This window comes from Thamnophis sirtalis, unplaced genomic scaffold (genome assembly GCF_051295495.1).
Source record: "Thamnophis sirtalis isolate CommonGarterSnake01/CBP01778 unplaced genomic scaffold, rThaSir2_p1.2 scaffold_7, whole genome shotgun sequence".
NCBI classification, from domain to species: Eukaryota; Metazoa; Chordata; class Lepidosauria; order Squamata; family Natricidae; genus Thamnophis; species Thamnophis sirtalis.
This window is the reverse complement of record NW_028261387.1, coordinates 41433765-41448851: the sequence shown is the minus strand read 5'-3', so window position 1 is coordinate 41448851 and position 15087 is coordinate 41433765. Positions and strand designations below refer to the sequence as shown.

General features: G+C 41.5%; 1 protein-coding gene across 3 annotated transcripts in view; it reads left to right on the top strand.

Moving 5' to 3' along the window:
- The window catches only part of IPO13 (importin 13), a 62453-nt gene that overhangs the window by 8858 nt on the left and 38508 nt on the right, over window positions 1–15087 (top strand). For all 3 annotated transcript variants that reach the window (XM_087719809.1, XM_087719806.1, XM_087719808.1), the window contains exon 2: window positions 10638–11374. In XM_087719809.1, the coding sequence (XP_087575935.1) occupies window positions 10638–11374 (737 nt within the window). The remainder of the gene's footprint in view (window positions 1–10637; window positions 11375–15087) is intronic.

Here is a 15087-nt window from a genome sequence, read left to right as displayed (position 1 = left end):
CGCATGCGTGGGAGTTTCCCACCAGGACTAACGGCACCGACATTCCATCTTCATGATGCCTTTTGAAGTTATCTCGCACCTGACACTTGGGAGAATTATGATTGGACTGTAACTGTGATGCCAAGGGGAGGGGAATGGGCTATTCTATATATCAATCGCTTTCGCGCCTAAATATTCAGATTTCGCTTCGCTATGCCTTTAATCATTTTTAATTAGTAAAAGTACTCTTGATTTCCACACATGGAGTCTCGTGGTCTTTCTTTCCTAATTATTTAATGGAGAGGTGCTGACAGTAAGCGAAATCTCACTAACGCCCCACCAGGAGATTACAACCTTCCGTGGGGGGTGTACTTGCAAGAAGAAACGAAGACAATGTCTTTGCACGCAAGCGATGAAGACATTGAAAAGGAAACTACTGATCCATCATTACCTGAGAAAATGGCTGAGTTGGAAATAGCGGGCCCTGCGATCCCCCCCCCCCCCGTTGGTCCTTGTCTGTGGGACAAAAGGAAGACAGCGCAAGCTGGGATGCTGGAGTTACCAGAAGAAAACATCAGGCGAGGCCACTTGAAATGGGGGCTGAACGAAGGCCCCGAGAAAGAGTTCAGCCGGAGGACTTGGAACAAAGGTACTCTATGCAAAGATTCGGGGAGGGTGAAGAGGCCGAGGGGGAATGGGAGCGAGCTAACCCAGAGACAGCTTCACACACCCCCAGCCAGGGGGGCTGCCAGAGCAGGGGGGGGCCAGAAGACGCAGAATGGCTAAAGTCCCTCCCTTAACTGTAAAGTATGACGGCAATCCCAAAAAACTGGGCCTCTTCATTATGCAAGTTTATAACTTTATGGAAATTTATGGGCCCGATTTAGAATCGGATGACATGAAAGTACGTATGGTGTTACTTGCTTTGGAGGAAGAGGCTGCCGACTGGATGATGGGTCTGTACCAAAGCAATTCCCCCCTCCTGAGGAATTTTGACGCTTTTATGACTGCGTTCAAGAGATGATTTGATGATCCCCTAACTGAGAAACGGGGGAAACTGAAATTTATGACCCTCACACAGGGAGATAGGCCGGTGACTCAGTACATTCAGGAGTTTCAACACCTCTGTACTTATATGAGAGGATGGTCTGCAGAAGCGCTTTTGGATAAATTTGCATTGGGCTTGAATGAGGACATTTATCAACAATGTGTTAATCGCCACCTTCCTAAGCGTGTTACAGCTTGGTATGAAAATGCAGCAGATATTGAGCTTGATTTAATTAGACTTCAACGTGCGAAGGAGGAGAGAGAGAGAGAGAGAGAGAGAAAGAGCAGCAAGATCTCCCCCCCCCCAACTCAAAAGCCCCCTTTCCGAGTCAGGAGTGAGGGGAAGGGAGGCCCCACAGGCAAAGTCAAGCCGTTCACATGTTTTCGTTGCGGGAGGGGAGGCCACCGCGCTCCGGAGTGCCGCGCTAAGCTTCCCGCGACCACCCCACCCCCGGCCGAGAGAGAAGGGAGATCAAGCAAGGCCCCAGACAAAAAGAAGAAGGAAGCTGCTTTCGCTGCTGATGCCACACCCCCCCCCCCGCGTTTCAGACAGGACATGGAGGGAGAAGCTGACGCCACTACCAGCTCCTCTGATGACTCCGATGACGACGCCTCGCCTCGCTGGGTGAGTTCAAACAAAGGCCCCATGCTGATCCCAATAGAATTAAGGGTTCTGCCCGATGGGGTGTCAGAGCAGCTTCCCGCCCTCCTTGACTCAGGCTGTTCCCGCTGTATGATCAATCCTGCAATGGTGGAGAAACTAGGCCTCAAGTTAAAAACTTTGAAAACCCCTATTGTCTTTTGACAAATAGATGGGTCCATAGCAGGGGGTGGCCTGGCCCACTTCTATACTGAACCTCTAGAGATGAAAATGGGCTCCCACACCGAATTAATCTCTTTTATTGTGGCTCCTGGAATGGACAGGCCCCTCATTTTAGGCCTCCCTTGGCTTCGAAAATGGAACCCTCGCATAAATTGGAGGGAGGGATGGTTGCACATTCGCACAAGCACGCCTCCAGAGGGGAAGGGCGTTTCCCCGGAGCCTGTTAGCTGCAGTTCTGCTTTGGCCGCCAGAGGGCAGGAGAGGATTGAAGGAGAGGAAAAGATTCCAAAAGTGTATTGGGACCTGAGAGGAGTTTTTAGTGAGGAATCTTCCGATAAACTTCCGCCCCATAGACCTACTGATTGCTCCATCGACATTTTGCCCGGTGTCAAGCTTCCAAAGCCCCAAATATATTCCATGTCCCCTAGGGAGATGGAGGAAATGAGAAAATTCATTGATAAAAATTTAGAATGGGGTTTCATCGAGCCAGCATGACCCAAAGTAGCTGCCCCTGTATTATTCAGAGAGAAGAAAGATGGCTCCCTGAGGCTATGTGTTAATTTCAAGAATCTGAATGGGATCTTGGCCCAAAACCTCTACCCATTGCCGTTAATGAAGGACATGTTAGCCCAATTGGGGAAGGGTCGCATTTTCACTAAACTGGACCTCAGAGAAGCGTACTATAGAGTCTGCATAAAGGAGGGGGATGAGTGGAAGACTGCTTTCAACTGCCCCCTCGGCTGCTTCCAGTTCCGGGTGATGCCCTTTGGCCTGCAGGGGGCGCCTGCAGTTTTCATGCAATTAATGAGATCTTGCATGACCACCTTTACAAAGGCGTTATTGTATATTTGGACGATATCCTTATCTACACTCAGACTTACGATGAACACGTCGCTTTGGTCCGCACTGTCTTGAAAAAACTCAGGGCCGCTGAACTATATGCCAAGCTGTCCAAGTGTGAATTCCACCAGGCGAAGATTGACTACCTAGGGTATCGCATCTCCCCCGCTGGCATTGAGATGGACCCTGGAAAGGTGAAGGCGGTCACTGAGTGGGAGGCACCCTGGACGTGCAGGCAATTGCAAAAGTTTTTGGGTTTTGCTAATTTCTACCGTCAGTTCATCCCTTCTTTTGCTAAGATTGCACTTCCTATCACTAATTTGTTGAAGTCCAAAGGTGGGCCCAAGCCTAAGCCTAGCAAGCCACTGGATTAGACCATAGAGTGTCAAGCTGCTTTCGAGAAGTTGAAGTGCCTCTTTGCTGCGGAGCCGGTTCTGAAGCATCCCGACATGGACAAGCCTTTCGTCGTCCAAGCCGATGCCAGCGATGTTGCTGTTGGGGCCGTCTTGCTACAAGCCAACGACCAAGGTAATTTGCAACCTTGCGCTTACACCTCCCGCAAGCTCACAGACACTGAAAGACGTTGGGCCGTTTGGGAAAAGGAAGCATTTGCAGTGCGCTGGGCCCTGGCCAGGTGGCGCCACTTTCTAGAGGGCGCTAAACACCCTTTTGAGGTGTGGACTGACCACAAAAATTTGGAGGCTTTGAGGACCCCACGCCTATCCTCTAAGCAGATGCGCTGGGCCCAACATTTCAACCGTTTCAACTTCACACTCAAGTACATCCCTGGGGGGAAGAATTTCATGGCTGATGCTTTATCCAGACTCCCTCAATACAACTGCTCTAAACTGAGTATTGTTCAGCCTGTCGTTCCCACATCCAGCCTTGCGGCTCCAGTGGTCACTTGCCAGCAGGCACGCTCGAAAGTGGAGGTGCCTCAGGATTTTCTTTCTGACATCAAACGCGCCCTTCCCCAGGATGACTGGTTCCAGCAGCATCAGGATGAGTGCACAATGAGGGACGATTTACCATGGATCGGAGCCAAGCTTTACGTCCCAGCCTCTCTTCGTCTCGTCGTCCTCCAACGAGCTCACGATTCTAAGTTGGCGGGTCACTTTGGTTTCGTACACCTGGTGAAGAGACAATTTTGGTGGCCCTCTTTGAAAAAGGACATTGAACTTTATGTTGCCAGTTGTCTGGTCTGTGCAGCTGCTAAACGGCCACCTGGAAAGCCGCAAGGCCTACTTCAATCTGTGGCCCGCCCTGTCGCCCCTTGGAAGGAAATTTCGATGGACTTCATTGTCGAACTTCCTGAGAGCCAGGGGCACACCGTCATTTGGGTGGTTACGGATTTATTTTCAAAACAAGTTCATTTTGTTCCGTGCCACAAGATTCCTTCTGCTAAGGCGCTGGCTAAACTCTTCATTTCCCACATTTACCGTTTGCATGGGGTGCCTGATCGCATCATTTCCGATAGGGGTGTCCAGTTCACTTCTGCTTTCTGGAAGGAATTTCTTAAACACATTGGCTCCGCCCAGGGCCTAAGCTCCGCCCACCATCCTCAGACTAATGAGGCTTGTGAGAGGACTAATTCTGTTTTAGAACAATATTTACGTTGTTTCATCAATTATCAGCAAGATGATTGGGTGGACTTGTTGCCGCACGCTGAGGTGGCCTACAATAATTCTGTCCATAGCAGCACTGGTTTCACTCCTTTTCGTGTTGTTTTTGGTCAAGATTTTGTTCCTATTCCTGAGCTGCCTCGTGACCAACCACAAGTTTCTTCCGTCGCTGAGTGGAGCGAACGTCTGAGCCATGTTTGGCCTTTGACTCTTGCTACTTTGGATGCTGCGCATCGTGCTCATAAGAAACAAGCTGATAAGAGGCGTGCGCAACCTTATCAGTACAGGGAGGGTGACCTGGTTTATTTGTCCACAAAATTCCTTCAAACTACGCAAAAGTCGAAGAAATTGGGGCCTAAGTATGTTGGTCCATTTCCCATCATCAAAATCATCAATCCTGTTTCCGTTCGCTTGCAGCTGCCCAAGCATCTCAACCGTGTTCATCCCGTGTTCCACATTAACCTCATTAAGCCTGTTCGTGTTTCTACTTTACGTCCACCTATCGACCCTCCACCTGCCCCCCTATTGGTTGACGGTGAACGTCACTTTGAAGTTCGTGAAATACTGGACTCTCGACGGCGACGTAATCGAATCCAGTACTTAGTGGCTTGGAAGCATTTTCCTCCCTCTCATACGGAATGGGTTGACAAATCCCATGTTCGTGCCCCCCAGCTGCTTCATCAGTTTTATTCTGCTTATCCTGACAAGCCTTGATTTACCAACTTCTCAACTTCTCTCTTCTGTGTTTTGTTGTTTGTCTGTTTGTTTGTGTTTTCTCATTTTCCAGGCCTAACTGCCTTTTTCCGGGGGATGGCCGGATGTCAGCCTCTGCTTTGCTGTTGCTTCGGCTGCCATGAAATGGGGAGGGAGGGCATGGTATTTGGGAGGGGTTACTAATTGTGCTGGAGGAAGGTTCTGGAGTTCAGCTGCTGATCGGACCACGCATGCGTGGGAGTTTCCCGCCAGGACTAACGGCACCGACATTCCATCTTCGTGATGCCTTTTGAAGTTATCTCGCATCTGACACTTGGGAGAATTATGATTGGACTGTAACTGTGATGCCAAGGGGAGGGGAATGGGCTATTCTATATATCAATCGCTTTCGCGCCTAAATATTCAGATTTCGCTTCGCTATGCCTTTAATCATTTTTAATTAGTAAAAGTACACTTGATTTCCACACATGGAGTCTCGTGGTCTTTCTTTCCTAATTATTTAATGGAGAGGTGCTGACAGTTGGTTTATTTCACCAACATTAAAATAGGTTGCTAATTTCTAAGGGACTTTTTTCTGACCATGACTGGATTATAGTGTTTTAAGGTTTTGTTTAAAAATACAGTTTATATACAATGGGATAAAAATGTTTATTTGAGATTCCCTGTAAAAATATTAACATGTAGCTCAGGACAGGGCAGCAGGGCATTTTCAATAACATCCTTTCATTGAAGAATTTCTTTTTCTCTATCCTTTCACTCAGCATCATTGGAAGAACTCGCTTTCTACCATCATATGATAAGAATGTCTTTATTGATTCCTACAAATGAAACAAACAAAATATGAAAAAGTTATATTTATGTAGTTATTTATCAAGCACATCTAAATTATATTAAAGCAGCCAAAATATCGTTATAATCCCCAAGACATGTCACAACGTTTGAGCACACTTAATGTTTGGAAATCAGAAGTTGAAAAATTTGGCAGGCCCTCTAAAAACCATGCATGCTATACATAATTCTAAATATAGTGACTTTCTTATCTTATTTTTTAAAATCATAAAAGCCCCCCGAGTTGTAACTTTTTGTTATAATAAAATTGATCTAACCTCTAGAAAATTTTGCCTGCTCTTCAATTTTTTTCAGCTATTACTGTAGACTATGGCAATGGCATAGAAAACTAATAATATTGCAAATCTATTTTTTATTCTGTCTAACATAAAATGAACCTTTGGGTAGCAGTTGCCCATTCGTTCTATATTTTTATCAAATTAATCACAATATCAAGACCCCTTTTCTGGTCAGTCACCATAGCTCGAATTTTATTATCATAAATGTATATCAACCCTTCAAAATAGATCAAACTTAGAGACCGAAGACACACAAGTTAATACTACTTTTATTATAAGGTTATAATAAAAACAATCATGCAAGTCTGAAAACGCTGCCCACCTCTTCGCTTTATCTTTATGAGAACTAACGAAGGACATATCTGGGACATTTTCTCAAATAACATTTCTGACCCAGATTTAGATTTATTAATTTGACCATTGTCTTGGTTGCTGCACTTCCTCCTTTTCCTCAAGATTATTCCTCTTTTCCATTATATTGTGAGGTTTGCATTTTTAACAGACATAATGTCATACTTGCTGATACTGATTTGTATTTAACCACATTAATGTCAAATTCCTCGATATGAGGAAAAGCTCATAGAATCATAGAATTGGAAAGAGCCATTTAGATTGTCCAATATTTTGGAAGACTTTTTTTTCTTTTAATCCCACTAATTATATGAGGGATATCAGCAAACACAAGTACCTCACAGTTTACCCAAAGAAGAAAAGCATTGATGTCAATGCCAGTTTGGGTGGGGGAAACCTACTATTTACTTCATTCAGTTGAAAGAGTTATACATTTATTTATGTTATTGTTCTAAAATCAGTTACTTATTTAATACTTTTCTTATCCTACCATTGTTAAGGTTTGGGATGTATTTGAAGATAGCACTGATCATTGGATACTGCGTCTGACAGCTTGGCATATAGACATAATATAAGTGTTTGTGGATAGTTGGCTGAAATGCATGAAGAAATGTATCTATATTAGGCCCAAATAAGATTTCGATTAGAACAGGATTTATTTATGGTAATAGTTACAAATGCTGCAGAGCCAGGGCATTGCTCGGCAATCTTTCTTCCTCCTTTCCAATTGTCTGCACCCTGTGTGCCATAGTGAAGAGGTCTAGGACTTTGCCTGAATGAGAAGATGATGCTTCTGTTGCTATGGTTCCCGTTGCTTGGTGGCAATTGGCTGCTGAGAAAATCATAAAGCTGGGTCAGTAAGGCAAGGTAGGAAAGTGACCCAGAATGCTTTTCAAGGAGTAAGTGGAAATCACTGCAAAGACAATAGCAACAAAGCTATACATGGTCTGTTGGGGATAATGGGTAAATGGGTTAGGAAGCTTTACCTTGAGTCTGACCAGTGTCTATTGCTGGCCTCCTAAGATCAGATTTATCTCAGTGTATTGTACTAGTTCCAGCCATACTGTCTCTTAAATATGTATATATCACTTTCATGCTATTCCAGGGTAAAATGTGAAGGGAGGGGGAATGGCCTTATGTGGCTTCCTGAACTTATTCTGTTTTCAATTATAGATCTCTACTTCACTGTCCTTCTCTTATTATTTCATTGGACTCTGATTATAAGGATTCCGTTTGTTGTTATTTACTCAGTACTTTCAAGGAAACAAGTTCACATATTCTTGCTTTGTTAAAATGTAAAGCAACTTTGGAAGGAAGAAGCAGTTTGCTAAATCTATAAAGCTTATAACAACTGCTGCTATTACTGTTTTGTAAATACTCAAAGCTGAAATTATCAGTTTTTATCCAAACTCTTAAACAATATATGGTGTATATCCAGTGCAATCTGCTTGATTTTTGAGAAAAGAAATCTCTCCTGTGGTTTTGAATTCTGAGTAAAGCTTCAGGTAACCAGAACATTACCCAACAGCTGAAGCATTAATCTACCATGTGTTTAGTGCTCATAAGGTTAATGCTGTCCCAGTGGAATTTGTGTGCAGAAGAAACCTCACTCTGTTGCTTAGGGAATCTGCCCTGTGTGCTGGTTGCTACAAGATATAATGTTACAATGCTTACTGTCTCTGCCCTTGGTCCAAGAATAGCACAATATTACAGACCTCCTTATGACTCCCCTTTCTGTATCCATCTCCTAAGTCAAAAGACTGAACACGAGGAAGGCCAACTCATTGTCAGGCTATATCCATAAAGCTGATGTGATAATTGTATAGCATTTATTATTAGTGGTAAAATACTATTGTTGCTAGTTCTGTTGTGGCCTTGCTTCCCCTGTTAAAATGTAAAGGAATGTAAAGGCTACCGTATTAGCTTAGAAATACGTATATACTGTAGATTTGAGCATTGCAACATGTAGTCTCTACAGCCGGCCATATAAATTTGAAAAATAAATAAATAAAAATAAAAAATTACTGTTGCTGTCTACTTTGCTTTTATGATGAGAAAACATGGGAGAAATGCTCTGATCATCAGCACATATATGTTAGGATACTCATTTTGTTTTACATCAGTTTGGGCTTTTCAATTTTGAATTTCATCTACTTTTCTATCTAGTTTGAAGGTGCCATTCTGGAATCTTGCGGAATTATTTTGAATCACAGTAAATAATTTATGGTTTGTTTATTCATTCAATTTACCGTATTTTCGGAGTATAAGATACACTGGGGTATAAGACGCACCAAGATTTTGAAGAGGCATTTTTTTTAAAAAAAAAAAGTTTTTGCACTCTGCAAACCTCCCAAAAACGGTCCATTTTTTGCAAAAATGGGCCCATTTCCTCCCCCAAAAGGGCACAAATAGCCCTTAGGAGGCTTGTAGAGTGTTCCTGGGGGAGTGGGGGGAGGCAAAAATGAGCAAAAAACAGCCAATTTTTTGCAAAAACGGGCCCTTTTTTGTAAAACAAAGGGCATTAGGAAGCTTATAGAGTGCTCCTGAGGGCTGGGGGGGGGCAAAATTGAGCAAAAAACAGTCCATGTTTTACTCATTTCTGCCTTTCTCAGCTCCCAGGAGCTCTCTGAAAGCCTCCTACAAGCTGTGCACAGTCATTTTGGGGTTTCAGGAGGCAGAAAAATGCTGTATAAGACACACCCAGATTTTCAGCTTCTTTTTTGAGGGAAAAAGGTGTGTCTTATACTCCAAAAAATACAGTGTGTGTGTGTGTGTGTGTATGTGTGTGTATGTGTGTGTATGTATGTATGTGTGTATGTATGTATGTATACACACACACACACACACACACACACACACACACACACACACACACACATATATATATATATATATATATATATATATATATATATATATACACACACATATATACATACATACACACCCATCTTGCACAAGTGACTCTGAGTGAAAACAGAAATTTAAAAAAACATAAATTTAATCATAAAATAGAAAATAAAAATAAATAAAGCATGATGGCCAAGCCCATCAACAATAACAATAACTCATAGTTCACGAAATTCCTGACCCCTATGTCTGGAAGAAGAGCCAGGTCTTGGAGACCTTATGAGAGCCAGCAGTATCAGAACTGACCTAATCTCAGGGAAAAGGTTCCAAAGGTAGCCACTGCAACAGAAAAGGCATGTTTTCGGAGTTCAACCAGATCCTTAATAAGTGGAACCTGGACATGCCCTTCCCACCGGACCTGTTGGTGTGGGTAAACCTGTATCATCTCTGTTTACCTATATGCATACATTGAACAGTAGTGATCCAGTTTTGCTTTGTATATCTGGTTTTATTCTTTGGAGATCTTAAGATACAGATTGCACCACCACAGCTCTTATATATGAAATGCTGCATTTAGCTGAAAAAGCTTTAATTTTCAGATTTTCCATAGTAATAGCAACATATCTACTGCATTGTAGTTTGTGCTTAACCATTGTAAAACAAATTGATTTTAAAATGGAGATAGAATGAATAGGAGAGATATCTAAACATTTAAACCTTATAATTCATTTTGGAGAAAAAAAGAATTAAGGCAAGAGAGGTGTTCAGCATCTCTTCCCCTTGGTTTTTTCCCTCCCTTTGCCACCTGCTGCTCTCTTTTTGCCTTCCTTCCCCGTTTTGTTACAAACCTCCTTTATTTGGTTCAGTATCAAACAGCTTTTTCCTCAGTAGAGGTCAAATTATAACAAATATTTTCAATTCCATATTATGGTATTCCACTGTAAGTAATCTCATGTAACCCAAGTTTCTTCTGAGAAATTGAGCTTTTTTAGTTGTCCTTGCTTATATAAATCATTGGTGTTTATATTATTTTCTGATTACAACAATTGTTCCTTCCACCGATGCAAAGATGAAAGAACAAATATGATACTTGTTTTGTAAAATTGAACTTTTATTCAAAGATTTATTTGAAGCCTGGTCAACAAAAACAAGTCTCTAGACAACTGTTCTGTTGAGCCCTCTATCTTATGGAGACGTTTTATGTTTTGGGTTTGATTCATTACCATCCTGGGTTGTTTGAGAATGTAGAAAATGCTGAATCATTTATTGTTTCCTGCTTTTTAGGCACTCCACCAGTTATATTATGACCCCAACATTGAAAACAAGAACCTGGCTCAGAAATGGCTGATGCAAGCTCAAGTATCCCCACAAGCTTGGCACTTCAGTTGGTTGCTTCTTGATATGGACAAGGTGCCGGAGATCCAATACTTTGGGGCCAGTGCACTCCACATTAAGATTTCACGCTACTGGAATGACATCCCCACTGACCAGTATGAGAGCCTTAAATCACAGCTCTTCAGTCACATAACTCATTTTGCTAGTGGTTCCAAAATTGTGCTGACCCGCCTTTGTGTGGCATTGGCTTCATTAGCACTGAACATGATGCCAGAGGCTTGGCCATGTGCTATTGCTGACATGGTACGCATGTTTCAGGCAGAGGACTCTAATGTAGATGGGCGAGCACGCTGCCTTGCACTACTGGAACTTCTGACAGTGCTGCCTGAGGAATTCCAAACCAGTCGTCTGCCTCAATACCGTAAGGGGCAGGTACGTAGTGTCTTGTCACAGGAGTGCACATCTGTGTTCCCTCTGCTAGAACAATTGTTGCAACAGCAAGATTCTCCTGGTTTCATTAAGCAGAAGGTGCTGAAGTGTTTCTCCAGTTGGGTGCAACTAGAGATTTCTTTGATGGAATGTGAGAACTTAATCCAAGCATCTTTCACTTCTCTGCTTGATCCAGAACTCTTCGACATTGCTGTGGAGGCTATTGTCAATGCCATTTCCCAGCCTGATGCTCAGAGGTAAGTATAGTTTCACATTATGAGCCAGTTATGGTTTTAAACATTTACAACCTTAGATATAAACTATTTATTTCCATACGCAGAGGTCCGGTCTGATATTATATTAATAGAACTTTCTTTAGCCATCTTGATTTCATTGCAAGAGTGTGTATACATTCTTGTAGCGTTCTTGGACAAAGAATGCAAGTGAGTGAATCCAATACATTAAGTTTACAAATGTTCTTGAAAGCGAAATCTTGGTAAGAATGATTCAGTTTGTCTTCACTTAGGTTCACTATTGTCCATAATTTAGTAGTCCACTTAGGAAGATATATAAATTATATTAATAGAGAAATTGAGAATTACGTCCATTGCAGAAAATGGACATGGTTAATGAGATTTCATCTGTTGTGATTATACTTGTGGTTTTATGAGAAAATATAATATGCAATTGGGAACATTGAAAGATGTAATTAGCAGGCGAGACTTTTGTGTATGGATGCTCCTTAACTTACAATCATAATTGATTCCGAAATTATGATCGCAGGTCATTGTGTCTTAAGTCGAGATATTATATGACAGGATTCAAAATGATGACAGTTTTTAGAAGGGTCCTTAAGCGAATGCCATGGTCATTAAGCAAGCCAGCAGTGGTTAAATCCAGAAACAGGGAAAACTGCACAAGTCACAGGCAAGTGAACATGGGCCACTGCAAATGGCTATAAAGGTGAATCTGTTGCCAAGCTCCTAAAATGTGATCATGTGACCATAGAGAGGGTTTAAGTGTGTGCACGCAGTTGTTGTAGCCCCAAAAACAGGTAGTAGATAGCTCTGTGAAGGTCCATTATAACTTCGAATGGTGTTAAAGCAACTGTTGTAAGGACTACTTGTATATTGTTCTTCCTGTCTTTTCACTTTTCCCCCTTTCCCCTGTCCCATGTTTCTTCACAATAGATATAAAGTATTTGAGTAGAAACCTTGATCAAGATATGTTCTTGAAGACACTGATGCTGTGATTCCTCAGTGGATTTAACTATCATTGATGACAGATATTTTACATTTTGATATACATAGTATATTCAACCTAGAGAGGAAAATTATAGGGAACATAATATTAGTTCCCTATATACCGTATTTTTTGGCGTATAAGACGCACCAAGATTTTGAAGAGGCAAATTTAAAAAAAAAAACATTTTTGCACTCTGCAGACCTCCCAAAAACGGCCTGTTTTTAATGAAAATGCCCCCCCCTTTTTTTTTTTTTTCAAAAAAAGGGCATGCATAACCTTTAGGAGACTTGTAGAGTGCTCCTGGTTGGGGGGGGGGCAAAAACAAGCAAAAAATGGCCCATTTTATGTGAAAATGGGTCTGTTTTTTGTAAAAAAAAAAGGGGGGGGGGCATGCATAGCCTTTGGGTGGCTTGTAGAGAGTTCCTGGGGGAGTGGGGGGAGGCAAAAATGAGCAAAAAACAGCCTGTTTTTTGCAAAAATGGGCCCTTTTTTGTAAAACAAAGGGCATTTGGAAGCTTATAGAGTGCTCCTGGGTGCTGGGGGGGGCAAAATTGAGCAAACCCCCCCATATTTTGCTCGTTTCTGCTCTCCCCAGCCCCCAGGAGCACTCTGAAAGTCTCCTAAAGGCTATGTGCGGCCATTTTGGTGAAGGGGCGGGGTTTCAGGAGGCAAAAGTGCTGTATTCAGTGTATAAGATGCACTCAGATTTTCAGCCTCTTTTTTGAGGGGAAAAAGTGTGTCTTATACTCTGAAAAATACGGTATGTATCTGAAAGGTGGCAGCGTACATCTCTACTTACCGTTTAAAAGGAATGTTGGACTCCAGTTGCCAAAGTTAGTTGGACTTGAAGAAGTATTGTATCTCAAAAGTGTACTACTGCAAAACTATGGAAGCTTGCTAAACAAAAATGGGTTATAAAATAATTTAACTACTGAAAAATCCACATAGGATATCACCTGTTTAAAAATAGAAAACGTGCTCCCCCCTCCAGGATGTGGGGGTAGTGGAAGTCATGTAAAATCTCATCATGTGGCTATGAAATAATACAACATAATTCTATTTCTCTCTTCCTTTTTGAAAACTTAAGAGAAGGTAAACTGTATATACTGTTCTGTTAGATTAATTAATAAAGATGTATGGAAGAAATGATCCAGGATTGCTTAGCTCTTTATTCTTTCTGATTTATGTTAAATTGGATTTCCATTGATTGGAAAAATGTTCTAGTTCAGTTATCTTCTCTGTGTATTAGTTAGTCTTTTCCAGTATTTTTAAAGTGTACTTTTACATTTCTATTTTTGCACATACTAATGCAGAATGGTTTCATTTGAATTGTTTTTAGCCATACCTATAATCCTGTTCTTTTCTAACCCTTTTAAACCCATACTTTTATGTTACTCCTAGCTTTTAAATTCCAATTACCTGATTTTGTTTAGCCTGTGGGCTTGTTTCACACCAAAATGTGATACTCTACTAAATGATCAATATAAAACAAGATGGAGATGGGCCCAGATTTTTGAAAGCTGTTAAAACAAACTAGTGGAGGTATTTGGCTTATTTTTTTTTTTGTGCAGAGTCCATTATTATGGACAATAAGAGAGAATAGAAAGCTTTTAATTTGTTCAGGGCTATAAGCATAGCAAAGGTATGGTCTTCCACCTGTAACTGTGGACTCTATATGAGGAAGTCAGGTAGGTGGGCAAGTTCAGAATAAGCATATCTCTTCATAGTCTGCCTCAGCAGCCAGGAAACTGAAAACTGGCTGATTAGCCATCAGCATAGCATCTCTCTCGTCTCCCATGAGGCCATCCCTTGCCCTTCCTCTCCATTTCCTCCATGCTTGTTGTCATAGTTACAATCACTTATTGGCAGCAATAGGAAGATTGACAGGCAAGAAATTACTTGTATGGTTTTGGAATGCTGCAGTGCACTGTGAAATACTAGCTATCTGGATGCCTCAGAAAAGTATTGTGTGAACCTTTACTTTTGATTTGAGGAAATGAATATTCAAAGATTGTAACTCTTTCAAATTCTCATCCCATCAACAGATTCTGTTTAAACAATGAATATCATACATCTTCAAATATTTATTCAATTTCACCCATAACAGATTAAAATGTGGGGTCTGAAGAAAAGCAGAATTATACCAAAGTTGTAAGCTTTCTTCTGAAGCTTGACTCAACTTCTTTCCGGCATAACAGACCTATTTTAAAATAAAATCATACCTTTTGTAAAGTCTGTTGCTTGAAGTAATTAAATATATGAATAAAGCCAGCAAATTCCAGAAAGGTAATTGCATTTAAGCTGTTGCAGCAAAATTAAAATATTACAAATTACTGTGTCAAATACAGTTTGTTCCAATTTATGCACATCAGGCCTTAGGTACACTGTCACTTTAAAGACATGGCTGCTGCTTTGAGTCTGATGTATGGGAGTACAAATGTGATGCCAAGTGATTTTGGAAATGGTAAATTCTATATTGTCCTTGAAGGTGATGTTGGGTAGTTTAAAAGCTTGATTGAAAAAAAACTCTTGCAGTGAAATTATTAAGATATTGGGCCAGCATCAGGAAGTCTCAAATCACTTTCAGCCATGGAAGTTTATTGTATGATTGGGCCACTCATTCACTTTCAGCCCAACCTCTTTCAGAGGATTGTTGTGGGGAAGGGGGGACACGAGAGTATTCTGTCCTTGAGTTTCTGAACAAAAGGCAGGCTATACATCTAAT